The following is a 17,927-nucleotide window of genomic DNA, read 5'->3' on the forward strand; positions in this document are numbered from 1 at the left end:
CTGGACTCAAAACAAGAATTCACCAGGACTACTGAGATTTGCTGTTCATATAGCATAGGCTATATATGAGTTGGAACTCTGAAAATTTAAAAAAAAAAAGTCATGAAGTAGCCCAGAGGCACAGGCCTTCAGTGAGGGCAGGGTTTGGACACACTGGGCAATGGTATGTGAAAATGTTGATGTGTTAAGGGAGAATTCATGCCAACAGCCCACCCTTCACCTAGTTGTTCCCCTGAGACAGATGGTTCAGAGCCCAGAGGGACCTCCTGGGGGCCCCCACCAACACATCCTGGGGCAAGGTGACCCTGCAAGGTACAAACAGCCCCTATCTGTGGAGCCAGAAGGGCATGGTCCCTGCACATCTGAGGGCTCTCTGTTCCCAGGACTTGCCTGTCCACTATCTAATAGGCAGTTTTATCTTTGGATTTTGTTTCCTGGTGTAAGATGACAATCTCATCTTTTCTGGATGTTGTGAAGATGAGAACTGGATCTCTAGAGAGCAGATGTTTTATTTTTGAACCCAAAGAAAACAAAAGGGCAGAGGGCTTATTTGTTGTATTTATTTCCAATGTTTTTACATAGGCCTAAGAGAAGTAGGGGGCTCTCCACAAATACCACACTGACATACCCCTGTTCTGTGTTCCAATGAGGTCTCATGCTCCCAGCACATGGTCCAGCCCAAGACTTACTCTGAAAACCTCAGGGAATTGCAGTAGATGCATGGTCACCCAGTAATGGGCTGGAGTGGGGAAACACTGGACGCTAGCACACTGGGCGAAGGGGTTTGACACCGAGAGGATGTCCTGCAGCATTTTGTGGGGAGGCAGGCAGAGGGATCAACAAAGAAAGCAAAAGAGAAGAAAAAGAAATGGGAGAGGGAGGAGAAAGAGGCCTCTTACAAATTAACAACACAAGATCAGTAATTTAAAAAATCAGCTGAAGACCTGAACAATGAAATTAAGAAATCCTACCAGAAAAATAGAAGAGAATACATAGGTTGAAGAGCCATGCTTCTAGACTAAACAGCAGAAAATATATGACTCTGTAAGGTGAGTAGACCTGCCACCAAGATACTATTATAAACAGAGTAGATACTACTCCATGGAGAGGAGTCCCTGTACAGAGAAGGCTGAGGAAGGCTTCCAAAGTCAGAAATCAACCATGAAAGAAGTCATGCAGTGTTTCAAACTCCACACAGAAAAGCAGTTACATCTGCACCTCTTTGTCCCCAGAATGGCCAGATTATAACACCTCAGTGACCACCAGGTTGCTTCTTAGTTCCGGTCCTGTGGCCCTGACCAAAAGGCTAAGGGAAAACTGCAGAAGAAAATGCACTAAAGAGAGGGACCTTAATACAAAAGCATAAGATGCAAAGATGGCCCATGTCAATGGGGACAGTGTCAGGGGACCAAGCAAGGCTGAGTAAGGAGACTCTGAGTCTCTCAAGAAGAAAACAAGAGAGCCCTGAGAGCTCAAGCAGAGCACAGCAACATTTGGTTTATGCAAAAATTCCCTGACTGATGTCAATAGTGCTGGCAAGATGAATCAGCAGGTAAAAGTACTTGCCACCAGGCCAAGAGACCTGAGTTTGATAATTGGGACGTATGTGGTAGATGGAGAGAACTAATTCCTGAAAGTTGTCCTCTGGCCAGCACACATATGCTATGGCATGAGCACATGCACATATAGGTGTGCACACACAAATATAATTATATCAATAACAAAAAGGGCATAATCACTTCAGGCACAACAGAAAACTACATGGGCAATAAAGAAGCATTTGCTGTGGAGAATTTTACAGTTACAGTAACTACACCCCTGGAACGTAATGGAAGACAGCATACCCAAGAACATAGTATGAGTTGGGCAACAGGAGAGTATTCCAAGATCAACCTGGACAGGAGGACAGTTGAAAATGACACTCTGTTCTCTGAGCTTACTTGGTCTTCTTGGGAAGTAGTGACAAGGAAGGAATAGCGAAGCTGCCTCTTTTCAAACAAATCCTAAAACTGCTTGAGTCTCGGTGCTGACAACCAACAGAGGGAAAGATGATTCAGCTACTGTACTATCAGGTCTCTGCTGGCTGATGAGAGCTTGCAGGACGTATTGCGTTTACCCAGTGGCTCTGGACCCTCTCCTACTCTGAGGACACATGTAGTACATTGAAGACCCAAGCAGGCAGCCATGGGTTGAAGGATCAGCAGCTTGATAAGACCCCAAAAGACACAAGGCAAGAGAAGCAAATAGGAGAGTAGGGAAAGGCCCAGTGTTGGTGGTAGTGGGGTAGAACAAGAGGTGTCATCTGTAGAGCATCCCACAGCCTCTGGTCACTACAGCACTCCAGGGTTCCCTGGAGCTCTCACTGTCCTGGATCTGTGACCCCATCACCTGTTACCTCAGGTCTTGTGTATTTCTTGGTCAGATTCTCTTTCCCTATCTCTGTAAGGACCACCTTCTTACCGCATAGGCTCACATCAACATTCCTTCCCAGGAGAGAAGATCGTTCATTTGGTTACATGTGATATTTTGGCAACAATACACTTAATTATCTAAGACACAGGCCACAGCCTAGTCCCTTAAGGCCTTGTTTGCTGATATCAAGAGTCTGTCACAGGTGATATGACTGTCTATGTGGAAAGTCCAAAAAAATCAACAAAAGATTCTGAAACAAATGCGTGACTGCAGCAAGGTGACAGAATGCAACACTCACACATAATGCATGACTACAGCAAGGTAACAGAATGCACTCACACATAGTGCATGACTGCAGCAAGGTGACAGAATGCAACACTCACACACAATGCGTGACTGCAGCAAGGTGACAGAATGCAACACTCACACACAACGCGTGACTGCAGCAAGGTGACAGAATGTGACACTCACACACAATGCGTGACTGCAGCAAGGTGACAGAATGCGACACTCACACACAAAGTCCACTACTCTACATACCAGCAAAAGAACATGACAAAATCTGAAATTTAAAACACTCTGCTATATACCTTAGCACAAAACTGAGCCATAAATCAACCTCGCCAGAAATGTCTTACGCATTACAAAAGCCATAAACTTTGATGGACTAAATCAATAACAATAAATTAGGATGTTACATGTTTGTGGATTAGAAGTCTGAATTTTGCCAAAATGTTGGTTCTTCCCACTTCATTGCAGCAAGTTACTTTGTGAATTCAGACATACTGGTCCACAGTGCATTTGCAGAGGCAGAAGCCCAGGAACAGATGCTCAGTGCTGAAGGAAAACAGGTGAAGCTGACACCACAATTGCCTGAACTGTTGCAGTGAGGCTTAGGAACTGCCCCGGAGAGCAGAGAGATCACTGCCAAAGACCGAGAGTAGGCAGAGAAGCATAGAAACTCAGCAGAGAAAGTAAAACGCAAAACTTTACAATTTCTGGAAGAAAATAAGATGGGGAGGAAAGTCTAGAATATCTCAGGTTAGTGATGATTCTTTCAATAAAACACTCAAAGCATGGTACACAAAAGAAAAAATGGGTAAGTTGTACTTCACTAAAATTTAAAACTTTGGAAAGCTAGGGATGTCAGTCCTTAAAGAAGCACTTGCTGATAATGCATGAAACCTTGAGTTTCAATCCCTTAGTACCCCCCCACAATTAATTAAAAACTTGAGAAAAATCTGTGACTGTTCACCTGACAAAAAATATCTATAACATATTTAAAAACACCAAAAGAACTTCTTAAAAGAAGAACAAGTGGCCAATAAATATTAACACATAAAAAAGTTCAATATCCTTAACTATCCCTTAAACACAATTAAAACTACATTGAGATTCCATCTTTCTCTGTTCAGAATGGTAATCAAAAAAAAAAAAAAAGCAACAAATACTTCAGAGGATGTCATGGGAAAGTAACCCTAATACACTGCTAGTGAGAATGTAAATTTGGCAGTCATAAAAATGTGGTACATGAACAAATGAAGTTTCATAAAACCATAAAAAAACAAAATTAAACAATATGGAAGAAAATAGATAGAAATGGAGATCATCATATTAAACAAAATAAACAAGACACAAAAAGACAAATAGGGCATGTTTTCTCTAACATGGTGTAATAGTTAATCTTGACTGTCAACTTAGTGGGATTTAGACTCTCCTAGGAGGCACACCTCTGGGTGTGTCTGTGAGGGTCTTTCTAGAGAGGAAAGACCGGCCCCAAATGTGGGCAGCACCATTCCAAGGGCTGGAGAAAGTGGTCTGAGCACCAGCGTTCATCTCTCTCTGCTTCCTGGCTGTGGATGCAGGGTGACCAGCTGCCTTACACTGGCATTGCTGTGCCTTCCATACCGTGATAGAGCGTACCTTCAAACTGTGAACCCATACCCTTCCACAGCGTGATAGAGCGTACCTTCAAACTGTGAACCCATATGCCTTTCTTCAAGATGTTTTTATTTTGAGGCATTTTGTCACAGAGATGTGAAAACTAACTAATAAATACATACAGATTCTCGAATTTTTATGGCCTGTAACAAGAAGATAAGCAGAAGACTTCCCACCAGCAGTGGGAATGGAAAGGGGGTTACAAGAGAGTGCAATTGGGGGTGGGTAAGCCAAGTACATAAAATATATGTGTGAAACTGTTATAATAAAACTCATTATTTTGTACTATAAATTTGTGTTAACTTTAAAGGGTGAGATAGATAAAACAGTTATCTAGAAATTTGAAAATTAGAAACATTTATTTTTTTTATTTTTAGAAACATTTATTTTTAAAGGGACAGGTTCTTACTGCCCATAGCTCAGACTGACCTCAAACTCATCATCTTCTTGCTTCAGGATCCCAAGTGCTAGGATTACTGCCATGTGCTGTTTCCAGCTAAAATTAAGCACTTTTGCCCTGCAAAAGGCACTCTTAAGAGAATTAAAAGGTAAGGACTGCCCTGGAGTGGAGTTGATAAAACCAGGATCACTCCACTGAAGAAAACTAATTTTCCCTCTCCTATCAGCTATCAATTGCAAACAACTTCATGGTTAGGTTGTGCTCACTTCCCATTCTCCATGCTGAGATTTTATCTGTGCAATCTGTCACAGTCTCAATAAGCTTAAATGTGCATCAACCCTGTTGTGTTTGGAAAACGCTGTTCCCTTGGAGTCACCCACCCCCTCTGCATCCTAGTCTGCATAAATCCTTGAACCCTGAGGGTAAGGATATGATAAAGATATCCCATTTAGGGCTGAATGCTCCAAAGTAAGACTGTAAATTCTTAAACATCTCACAAGTGGAGTCTACGAAGTGGTTCCATGGGTAAAACCGCTTGGTTCATAAGCCTGATGACTTGAGTTTGATCCCTGGAACACACAAAGGAAGGGAACTGAGTCCTGAAAGTTGTGATCCCATCTCCTCACATGCACTGTGGCGTGGGCACATACCCCAGCCACTGAACACACAAAAACATACGAACACACAACACACACAATTTAAACTAAAAATACTAACTTTCCTATAGTTGGGATCAGGATCCCACATGGGTTATAAACAGTCAAACACAGCCTTGTGGCTCTCACAGGCTGCCCTGCTGGCAAAAGGCCCATTTGTTCGCAGACCCTTCCTCTGGTAGCACACCTGGGGCTAATCTGTCCTCACAGTGAGCACTCAAGACAGTGAATGACCCCAGCACCCAGCAACAGTACATTGTGTGGGAGGTACTGTGTCCTCAGGAATAGACTGCCCTCAAAGCTCATCTGTTCTTTGTGAATACCTACATTCATCTTCAAATCTCAAGAAACAGAAATAAAAACTGAAAGTTGGGCTGGCAAGATGGCTCAGCAAATAAGCCTGCTACCAAACCTGAGAATCTGAGTTCTGTTCTGGAGACTCAAATAATGGAAGGAGAGAACCAATTCCTAAGCAGGTGGAAATTTTAATTAAAAAAGAATAAAAAAAAAAGTTGTTCTCTGACTTCCACACCCATGCACGCACACAAACACATGCACACACACACACATTTTATAAATAATGAAATACTTTTTGCTGCATTTATTTGTTCATTTCGTATGTGAGTGAGTGTGTGTGTGAGAGAGAGGGGGGAGAGGGAGAGAGAGAGAGAAAGAGAGAGAGAGGGAAAGAGAGAGGGAGGAAGGGAGAGAGGGAGGGAGAGGGAGAGGAGAGGAGAGGAGAGGAGAGAGAGAGAGAGAGAGAGAGAGAGAGAGAGAGAGAGAGAGAGAGAGAGAGAGAGAACTAGGACATGTAGAGGTTTAAAGATAATTTTCAGGAGTCAGTTCTTGCCTTCTACCATGAGGGTCCCAGGAATGGAACTTGAGTTATCAGTCTTTTTAAAAATCGGGTAGTGAGCAGGTAAAGGTGTTTGCTGCCGAGCCTAATGGCCTAAGTTCAATCCTCAGGACCCACATAGTGGAAGGAAAGAACTGACTCCAAGGATGTTCTCTGACCTCCACAAACGTTCCTTAGCATACATGCATACAGTGTCCAGCTTGGGAATGGTGTTTCTAGCTATTGTGTGACTATCTTGACATTTTTGTTTATTGGCTACCATTATGTTCTGTGACCCTCTCAGACACCAGGTACCTTGTAAGTACCTCATCTGTTGAGCTCATTTCTTACCACTCCTCCATAGAGAAATGAAGATGCTGGCTCATGTTCTGTGAAAAGCCTAGGGCATTGGGGAGATAGGAGCTTGTCCCTGTACAAACAGTGGAACCAGGCTGCTGTGAGTGCTTTTCAGATGCTGTGACTTCTACAGGTAGGAACCAGGAGTGTCCAAGTCCAGGGGTGGGAGGCACATCATTGACACCTGTGTTTCCAGGAGCCCTGAATGTACAGTGCCTCCTTGAAGAATATGCCATCCATCTTCACTTGTCCCTCTCTGAAGTCCTGGAACTCTACTCCCAGCCCAAAGTCCTCTCATGATTTCTAATTTTAGAAGTTGGAGTCAGCTCCATGGACTGACCTGGATGGGGAACACTGGTCTCCTAGATGAGATGAAGAAATGGGCCCCAAACATGGCACTTCCTGGGCAAAGTATGCTTACACACTCCTTCGACAGAGTCTAGGTGTGGGGGCAAGAACATGAACAGTATGAATATGCACATGCAAAATCGTGCACACTTACATACATACAGGTGGTCGTGTGTGCACCCACGTGCTCAGCATAATCAGTAATGAGTCTGTGCTGTTTGCACACACAGGCACACTTCCTAAGAGGCTCACGATGGATCCACATCTCACTAGCTGGCTTATACGCTTCCTCCCCACTTCTTCCAGTCTTCCTTGCTAGGCTGAGATAAGCCATACTGCTTCCACCCTGCAGTTGGAGTTCCCCAAGTTCCAGGGTCCTCATTTTCAAAGGAGAAATTATGTTCACCTCCCTGTATTACTGTATCCTGGGTAGCTGCCCCCAAAGTTGGAGGCTCAGGAGGCCCAGAGAGGGCTAGGAGAAAGGCCTAGCTAATGCTAACCTCTATTGGCTCAGATTGAGGGACACAAAGGAGTCCCAGAACATCAGGAGAGCTGCTATGGGTCCCCTGAACAAGCCTGTGCCAAATCTAACACAAAGCCTTCAGCAACTAGTGATTTTCCACTTCTCATTTTCTTCAAAAAATCCCTCAAAACAGGCCTTTTAATGTTCCCATTTTGCCTTGCAAGAAACTCTTTCCCAGCAGAGAATACAAAACTAACTGGACTTTGGCACATCAACTCAGCAGGTGGTAAATCCTGCACATTTCCCAACTTGCCCAGGACCAGGTCACTTCACCTCACTGGATACTTCCCTATTCAGAGACAGCTTGAAAATCTGAACTGGAAATGATGCAGGTTTTATTCTCTTCTAGAGATCGCTCCCAGAGCTGGATTGCTAGCTCTACACAAAGCCTTCAGGATATATGTCTAGGGAAGTGAGTGTAGCTAATGTCTCCTTCCCAGGAGCTGGGTGTTCTTCAGGGGGCCCCAGGCAAAGTCCATACCCTTTACCCAACCATGAGCTCCTCCATCTGTCCCTGACCACACCTCCTCCAATCAACAACACAGCCCCAGTGATCCTGGTCCTGATAGTCTCAGAGTTTGCACCCCCCCCCCATCTTCCCCCATTTCTTGGGTCTCTAGGGCTTTAACTTGTCCAGTCCCTTTACTCTCAAGTTTTCCTTACTGTGTCCAAGATGACAACTCCCTCTGCATTTATAGCAGCTCTCCAACCTCTCAGTCTGAACTCTGTCCCCTGTAGCCAGCAGTCTGAGGGCTCTCGTTCAGATAGAAGATCCTTCTTAGAGAAATGGCACTCAGTGAAAGACGTAGACAAGAGGAACAACCATCTAGAAGCAAAAGCCAATGTACACAAGCCTGACAGACCTCACCTTTCCAGATGTTAGATTGACACTCAGATGTGACACCCATACTACTCTAAGCTTATGGGAGCAACCTTTGCCTGCCACGCCTGAAAACGTGTTGTCACCAGGGATGCCATGCGCAGGAAATTGGGTGGAAGTTTGGGGAAGAATGTGACTAAGGACTTAGGAATCTCTTCCTTGGACTCAGGACCAAATGGGTGCTGGGAGTTTAAGGTAGGAAGCCAGGTTCATCAGCATGTCATTTACAGCATGAACTCATGAACATTTACTCATCTCTGTATGAACATATTCATGTATCCAACCAGTTGTTCATGCCCAACCTTGCATGTATTCACTCCCAAACCTGCAGAATCCTTGCTAACTGCAGACAGGTTAGCCACCAGAGACTCAATAAGAACATACTGCACATTTACTTGAATCAAAAAAGCTTGGAGTTAAGGAAGGTATCCTCAAGAGCTGAGGGAGCCTAGGGATTTCTAAGCTGGGAAGCGGTGGGGTAGTAGAAGCTTGGTGTGGAGGATAAGGCTAGGGATGAAGGAGGTAGAGTCTGGGATCCAACTGGAGTTGAAGAAAGACTTAGCTGGAACTCAGCTGGCACTCAGTTCAGAGCCTTGAAACGCTCCCTGGCAGGCCTCCCCTTAGTCCAATGCCAGTGATGGCATTCGACTGTACTAGCCATTGACTCCTTAAGGCAGGGCCAGGCTAGGGAAAGCTGGGGAGCATTCTAAATTCACCAGTACTTGCCAATCCATATCCCTGGCTAGAGGTCTGAGAAGAGAAGACCAGAAAGAGAAGGGAGATGAGAGGAGACAGAGAGAGAGAGAGAGAATATTTAGGGGTGTTGTTCAGCCTCAGCACTGAGATGTGGCACCCTAAAACATGGTGCCCTGAGCCTTAGTAGCCATGGCACAGTGATCCCAGGGACCTCCATGTCCTACAACACAGAAGGTTAAAAGCTGTTCTCTAAGGGAGGCTCCAAACCCTGGGGCTGGGTGGAGAAAGGACAGCTGATTGGATCCTAACCTTGGCAGGCTCATTGCAAACACACCAAGGACCCCATGGGAGACTTAGGACATACACATCCATAGAAACCCTAATTTTAAAGCACCCCAAAGAAACCTAATTGGAAGTCTCAACATACGGCAGACTATAGGGATAGAGCCATGACATGACATGAAGCCAACTAAATGACTAGGTTGCCAGGGCGCAGAGGTGGTGTAGCAGTCTGGCTTGTTACAGTGAGCAGTTTGTTGAGGGCTGGCAGGACGCTTGTGCCCCACAGTGAGGCTTCCCAGAACAAGAGTCCTAGAAGGCCTAATGTTCTCTCTAGAAAGCAGCAGGGTCACCTGTACACATAGACAGGACTAGCCATTGTGGGGTCCATCCCTGCAATGCTACCGTACTTCCTAACCTTTGCTCTTTCCTCAGATGCTTCAGTTTCAAATGCTGCATGGTATTACAGCTCAAGCAACTGTCCAGGGGCAGTTCCCCAAAATAAGATTTTATACTTTATTTTGACTCCCAGCAGATTCTAGAGAAACCCCTCAGCCACATGAGTTCTGTGCTATAGTCTACACCTAGACTGTCTCCCACTGTCTCTGTCTTGCTGACATGGCCCTCACACTATTCTGTTCTGGTCTGAGAGGCTCTTGTTTCTTTACTGATGGGACTCAGCTGGGATTTATCACTATTACTGCCTGGAAGGCCTGGGGGATATCATTTTTCTCCCCTACAATCACCTCCTCCTATTCTTTCCCATCTTTTTCATCAACCTCTAGTTCCCTCTCTGGTTTTAGCCAGAGGCAACTCTGCTCCTAGCACAGTAACAAGACACCAAAAGCTGTATGCTGATAACCCTGCTATAGTCTTTTCCTTCCAGTAAGCCTGAAGCCCAGAAGAAGTTCTGATTGCTCTCCCCACAGCCTCTTTGGGGCTTGTAACCAAAACAGTGGTCTGAGAGGCCAGTCATGACTGAGGCCCACCCCCTACACAACTTCAGCAAGGACCAAAGTCCTCTAAGGCCTGCAGGTAAGGTGGCTCTGTCTTCCCCTAGCATTGCATTGGTCTCTTCCCAGATTCTTTTCAGTTTCTCCTCATCCTTTCCACAAGCTCCCACTAGCCCCTGCTTCTAGTCTCTCTTCAACCTCTGCACCACCTCCCTTGTCATCCCTTCAGACTCCTGATCCTGCCTTCTCCTACTCCCTTTTATTCCATAACCGCCCTACTTCTCTCTTTTCTTTCTTCCTGAAGGACAACTTCCTACTGTGTGCTCCTGAAGCTGCCCGAGTCCACCCTAGATGGAGTCTGACAGCTACTGCTGCCTGTGCCCTGACATGGGCCCTTGTAGCATAGCACCTACCCAGGCTCGAGTCCAAACATTGTGGCCATAGGTTGGGGATTCCCAAATGGAAGTGCATGGACAGGAAAAGGAGCACCTCAACCACTTAGGGTAGACTCTGGTCTTCTACCACAGACAATACTCTTCTCCCCCACACCCCAGACACAAGCAAACACAAATAAAAATAAGATAAATATAAAACTATCCTAAAAAATGAAATACCTGCTGCCTGGCCCCTTCTCAGTCTTCCATTCCTGTGCTGTACACAAGCACCTTGCCTCCCTCGGTCACCAACCACAATAATCACGCGACCTGTGTTCTAGGGTCCATGTCTTATTCCCGAGCTAGGCCAAAACCAGCTGGAAGAATTATGACCTCCTAACCTTACAAGGTTGGGCTAGGAGTTAGAAATAATCCGAAGAAAACATGAATCCTATCAGCATAAGACCTTCCCACCCTCTCCTCTGTACAATTTGAGGGTGAAGCAGTGTGGACAGACCTAAACATTTTTTAAAATACATGGGACTTAACCAGTGAGAGCCATGCCCTTGTCTGGGAGCTGTGGAGGAGTCAGCTATACTACCCAAATTCACACATGTGTCAGCTATGTGCCTATGTTGAGGACAGAGCTATGTGTGAGGTGGATGTGATGGGGCTTCTGAGGTTGGTTGGACAGGGAAGGCATCTGGGAAGTTTCTGAAGAACAGGTCAAAGTCAGCAGGGATCTGGATAAATCCAGAGTTCACAGGCCGAGGGAAGGGTTGTAAGGCAAGAGTTAGGCATGGGAGTCACTGCCACCAAGAGGTTGGTTCTTAAAGCCAGGCAGAGTAGAGTTGAACCTGCAAAGTGTTTCCCTCAGTTTCTTTCCCTCGTGCCTCTGTAATAGAATTTAAGGGTGGACAATGGGTGCCTGGTAGGGTCTGATTAGAGTAAATCCACTCCAAGAGCTAGTACTGGTGAATATTTGCTGCAACTGCCTATTGTTGGGATAGAAAGGGATGGAACTTGGGACAGAGGCTTTAGCCCTTAGAGGATAGGGTCTTGTGGACCTATGGAGTCTTAAAGGTACAGAGATGTCTGCTACCTCGTGTGCAGCTATATCTGAGGAACCTCAGTGGTACAAACCCCAGTGCCATATTCTTGACTGAACATGCCGGTGACTTGCAGTAGAGGGCAGGGAGTAGGCCAGCAAGGGCCAAGACCTGCAGGTTTAAGCAGGGAAGGATGTTGGAGGACAAAGCAGGATTGGTGGGGGTATTTGGAAAGATTGGTGAGAGCCAAACAGCCACCAGGAGGCCTTGGAGACTTAGGAAGGGCCAACGCTGTAAGTTCTAGAAGTCAGGAGTGAGGTAAAATTGAATAACGGGGAACACCTGGGTCCACTAGACTACTTAAGTCAGAGATGGCCTTCTGCAGAGTTGCCTGTCCACTAGTGATCCTCTTAATGGTGGCCAGTCCTTTGGGGGCAAGTTCATGTCCCCTAGAGACCTGCAGAACTATAGCCCTTAGGGGCCAGGCTGCCCCTTAGTCAGTGTGCTAGCCTAGTACAAAACATTGCAGCAAAACCTGGCTGCTGCTGAGCTGAGACACTAAGCTCCAAATCTATACTCCAGGGCACAGAGATAACACAGAAAGTACACAGACTGGGATGCTGCAGCCCACGGAGAAGCAGGTGAGCTTGTTGAAAGGGCCTCCTGGGGACCTCCCTGGCCTTTCCTGGACAGTCTGTATGAAAAAGTCATTAGTGTTTAGTCACAGCAGCAGACAGCACAGACCTTACTGAAAAACTCAATCAGACAGTGTCTGTGAGGACAACCAAGTGCTAGATCCACAGGCTAAATAGACGGGAAGAGGAGGCGGCAAGAAGTACTGGAAGAAGAAGACGAAGATGGAGAAGAGGAGGAGGAAGAAACAGCCACCTTCACTAACTAGGTGCGCTGAGTCTGAGCTCTCTAAATGTTCTCTCTACAGCTCGCCCCTCCTTTGTCCTGCTAAAGAGGCATGCTTCCTCCCAGGTCTTTGGGGGGCCTTTTCTGCCTCTTCTATTCCAGAACCCCAAAGGAAACTGGCAGGCTAGGATCTCTGCATCTGTTCTTGCTCTCCTCACACAGGGGTCTAGTAAATTCCACAGAGGCCACATCCTCACCACCTCCAGAAAGATACTGAAGCTTTGATCCTCCTAAAATTTTTAAGAGGTCTGACCTTCCTCTCTCCTTGCCAGGAACTTTTTCAATCCCACTTCCCAGATTCACTGAGTCAGCTGGGAGAGGAGCACCATCCTCCTCGCCAGACAAGGGGTCATGAGTTTCCCTGGATTTAATCAAAAGTTATTTATTGAAACCCTGTCTCGAACAACAACAACAAAGCTTATTTACTTATTTATTTTTACTGTCTGGAATGAAACTTCATGCCGGTGCCACTTACACTCAGTGCAATACCAAGCCCCAAGGGACCCAGCAGGGCAGCTAACTAGAGAAGGATTTGGGCAGAGCAGTCGCTCTGAGCCTGCGACTGTGGGCGACACCTGCCCTGTAGGACCAGAGTATGATGCCTTCGGGTGTGCTTCTCCAACCAACACCGGCACCAACTCTCCCTGGATGTGCCTCTTCCTCAGAAAGGAATAAATTCTAGGGCAAAGACAGGTGGTACAGACTCTAAGGGCATGACTAAGACTCAGTCATGGGATACCGTGATCCAAAAAACCCCGGACCGCTTACCGATTTTGGCCAAACTGGCCACTAGGATCCAAAGCGCGATGATGTATGGATCCTGGACGTGGTGCCATTTGAAGGTGACCACCTGGAAGCTCTCATCTGCGCTGGGTTCCGCCTCAGAGGCTGTCGCCCCTCGCAGGCTGGTCAGCGCCAGCACCAGCACCAGCGCCAGCAGCGGCTTCCAGCCTGGTCCCAGAGCCGGATGCCACATTGCGGCTGCTCAGCTTTGGGAGCCAACACGCATACCGTGGTGAGTCCCTGCGTTCTCTGTCCCTGCGCTCAGCGCGATCCGGGAGCTGGCAACAGTCAGGTCCCCCGGACAGCTGGGGTGGCCTTTAATCCCGCTGCCCCCTCCCGCGCCAGGGCGGGGCTTTCCCGCCCCCGCTGCGCACACGTGAACGCAAACAGTTCAGCCTTAGAGGCACTCACGCCGGCCCTGCTCACACCCACCTAGTCGCTTGGGCCCCTGCCTGGAAAGCTGGGCTCTCAGGGTGCTGCGTCCTCCTGAGCTAGCAGCCAGGACCTGTGGATTTGGAGGTCCTCGAGGTCGCTCGCCCCCAAGGTCGAGCAGCACCCAGCCCACGGACAACTGCTTCCCTCCGGGCGGAGCGCAGCGTGAGGCCAGACAGGTCACTGTCGACTCTACCTGATAAATGGGACCTGCTTCTCCTACCTACCTTGACCCCCTCAGCAGCTGGATGGTTCACTACACCCTATTATATACACACAGTGATGCCCTTTTTTCTTCATTGAGAACCTGGAGTCCTTGGGTAACACATCATGCCATCTAAGTAAACTTGAGGCAGTATAGAAAGACAGAGAAAATGAAGGAGACACGGAACAGGAAAGGGATTTCTCATTCCAGAGTATCCTCGAACTTCTGGCCAAGTGAAAGTCAAGAATTCCATCACAACTTAAAATTGCTGTGAACTTTGCATACACAGAGACAACATTCCGTTTATATGGAGATATTTAAGAAAATAATGTTAAAATGTCAGTAAATCATGTGTAATGCCTAACTAAACATATATGACTTTAATCCCTTTCCCGATATAAACCTGCAATTTTCTGGGAATCTCACAATACAGTTATAGATTTGTTTACAGAGAAAAAGATAGAAGAAATTGTCATAGTCAGTGGCACTGCATGGCTGTAATATCAGCATTTGGGAGGTGGAAGAAGTATTTCAAAGCAAGCCTTGACTGAGTAGCAAATTTAAGGCCAGTTTGGGATACATGAGACCCTGACTCAAACACAACAAATAGCCGTGTCTTAACCCCCTTGCACAATCCTTGAGGTCCACGGTTTTACTTTTTCGGCTGTAACCCTACTTAGTGCACATTAGAACCCTCCCTACAATCCAATTTAGGGGGAAAAATCTTAGCAACCCTTCAAGATATAACTTCAGAACTCACCACCAAAATTTTATACATGGCTACTGTAAAAACAGTCTTCAAAGTGACTCCTGAGAAGTCCATACCCATATGCATACACTGCCATATATACATATACTGTCCTTTTTCTCTAAAATCCTCTTTCTGTGAACCCTTATGCCAAATCTATTACAATGTTTTAAAAACTCTAACTTTGTTTCACACTAACTTTCTCTAAAATCCTTTCTGTGTTACAATCAAGAAGCCCAACTTCACCTGAGTAGAGTTCTCGGGCTACAGATACTGCTCCTCCAGCCCTTGTGACCAACCAGTTTACACTCTGTAATACAATCCAGTGCTTATCAACATCTAAATCCTGTGTATTGTGGTCTGGGAGTCTGCTCCTCCATGACAGCAGTCCTTACCATGGCCTGTGACCACAGGGCACACTCCCGTTTTTCCCCAGGTCCTTTCTGCCCACGGGTGTTAGAATCCCTCCTTGATAAGGGTTGCAATCTAAGTATTCACTTGTGTATCTTAGCTCCCCATGAGAGCTGACTTTCCAAATCCGTTCTGCCCTCCAAAACCTACCCTTCCACCACAGTTCCTGGCAGCTTCTTTTCCAGCCACACTCAAGCCTTGGAAGCCCTTGGCTAGCACCTTTCAGAATCTCCAGAGGTCCTTTAGGACCTCCTTTTGGAATACCCAACCCAGAGGATAGGTCCAGTTCTCCCTGGATTCAATCCATCCTCAGACCATCGTACCTTGCTGAAGGCCCCTTTCCTAGTGCCCAGGTAGGTAACACCCTTCTTTGAGGCTCTAGACGTCCCTCCCCGTGCTCACTACCTGGGCTCCCTGAGGTCTTGCTCTATTGTCTAGTGTTTTGATACTGGGCTCCTGACTCCCTGCCAGCTCTGCTATTCAGCTTAGCTCAGTCAATCTATGGGCTGTCTGTCCTCTCTGTGGAATGTCTACTTCATCAGTGAAGGGCTGCAGCAGTGGTATGGTTGATTCCCAGGACTTGGAATAGTGTCTGGAATACATGTATGGAATACTGAGTGATTGGTGTTTGGACCCAGGACAGGCAGGGCTAGCATCTAAGCACACAGGTCAGGGATTCCAGAAGGGAAGTACTGGGCTGAGTGACTTTAGTTTTCTGTCTCCATGTGTAATGCTAATGGGTGTTGGCTTGCATGACATGATGGAAAGGTTGAGTGATAGGTGATGAGTGTTGGGGCAGAGGCTGGGTAGTTGGACTGGACCAATCACAGGGCCTGGAATAGAACAGGACATCACAACTTTGTAATTGGCCACCAGGCTTGCAATCTTGGTGCTTGCTTGGACATCTTGTATGGTGAGAGTCTGGAACTGCTCCCAGTTTATATGGTCAAACTAAACCTGCTGTTCCCAGTCACATTCCCAGCCTCCTGTCCCAGAGGAAAGCTACAAGTTCAGATGTTCCTGGATAAAGCCCAAGGTGGAGTATGCTTTCTGGATGCTGTCCTTGTTACCCAGGAAAGCAAGATCCCATGACAATAGTGTGTCCATGACGTCCAATTACCCTCCAAGGATTTCATCTATACCTGCCTTCCCTGTTAGCCTGCAGCCAAAAGTCCACACCATTCAAACAGAAAACTGAATGGCATTACAATGCACGTATGAGAACTCAAGATGAACACTGGTTCCATCCCTGACAATAGTGTGATGTGTCACTTACACTACAAGCCATCTAAGAAGGAGGCAAGGTTATCTAGTAGAGGGAGAGAAAACAAGGAGCCCCTGCAAGATAACAGCAAGGTACCCTCATAATCCACCACCCATTACTCAGGTGAGCTTGGCTATATGGCAGGGCTTGAGGGCACTTAGGAATGAATGTACATATGTCTCAGGCTTGTTAGAAGGCTCCAGCAATGAGTGTTCCCACACTCTGGTGACTGAGAGAAGTGAGGCAGTGGTCATGTCCAGCAGTTATGGCAAAAACTGTCATGATAGATATATGATCATCATCAGTGGACCAGGGTCAGGGTTCAGGCAGCTCTCACGGCCTGCTTTTCTTCTGCAAGGCTGTGGGTTTAGAAAGCCTAAGCCATCCCACAAGTACCCACATTTGGAAAACTGTATAAACAGTGACACCTGGGGTTATTTGATAGCCGCTGATCACCTCCTCCCTCAGACTGGCATGTGTAGCCTTCCTGGGGCCTAGACCTTCTGGAACTCGTAGGCGTTTTCCTGTACAGGCCTAGAGGACCCATGATTAAACTGGACTCAAAGATATTGAAAAGCTGTCCAAGAAGGACTAATAAACCCACAAGTACCTGAGCCTCAAAATTAAGGAAATAAAAGTGGGCATCATTAAGGAAATAATGACACATTAACTTCTGATTATGAAGCTCATTTGCATGGTTTGTGAAAACTTGTGCATAAAGCGATTGATACTGCAAATCTTCTTGTTTGTTGACAATACATGAAAGACAAAACATTACTTTTCAGTCTAAATTCAAGAGGTTTGAGAACTTTTTACACACTGCCTACAGGTTACCACCTTGGAAGTAGAAGAAGCTTGGAGGAAGAAGGGTTCATTACAGAGCTGCCCTGGACTGTATTGAAGGTGTCCTCTGGGTGCCAAGGACTTAGAATTAGAAGAGGTCCACCTGGGAGCTCTTCCAGGAACCAAAACCCAAATCACCACTCAATGTAGAGTTATTGTTACTTTTTATTTATTTATTATTTTTTGGTTGCTAGTATACAATTGCACATTGCATTTCTTACAGACAAATGAGCATCATGCTTTTGGGTCTGCCTATTAGTGCGTTTGACACTCCCTGCTCAAGACTGGGTCTTTGTCCAGTCTGGATTGCAGGAGACTCACTCTGAACAGTTGGCCTGTATTCTACTCCAGCCTGTGTCAGATAGGCCTGGAATGGTCAGGCTGCTGTCACAGGGGTATGTGCTGTGGCTCTGGATCCTTGAAAACTTTGGAGCCGAACAGGCTAGCCACATCAGAGGCTAACCCAGCAGCAGATCCACTACAGGGCAATAGGGTGATTGTTGTGTTGCCAATCCCACACGGCTCTTGATGCAGGGAACTGAGACTAGAGGCTGCTCTAGCTCTATTGCATTGCATTCCGAAGTAAGGTTAGAGAGAGTGGGCTGCCAGGGGCTCAGCAT

General features: G+C 46.5%; 1 protein-coding gene across 1 annotated transcript in view; it reads right to left on the reverse strand.

Annotated features, from left to right (window-relative positions):
• Positions 1-13,597, reverse strand: part of Slc9a3 (solute carrier family 9 member A3) — a 44,764-nt gene extending 31,167 nt beyond the window's left edge. Inside the window, exon 1 of the mRNA XM_057789912.1 lies at positions 13,390-13,597. Coding sequence (XP_057645895.1) covers positions 13,390-13,597 — 208 coding nt within the window. The remainder of the gene's footprint in view (positions 1-13,389) is intronic.
• Between the last annotated feature and the right edge of the window lie 4,330 nt (positions 13,598-17,927).

The sequence above is a fragment of the Chionomys nivalis genome, chromosome 15 (assembly GCF_950005125.1).
Source record: "Chionomys nivalis chromosome 15, mChiNiv1.1, whole genome shotgun sequence".
Classification (NCBI taxonomy): Eukaryota; Metazoa; Chordata; class Mammalia; order Rodentia; family Cricetidae; genus Chionomys; species Chionomys nivalis.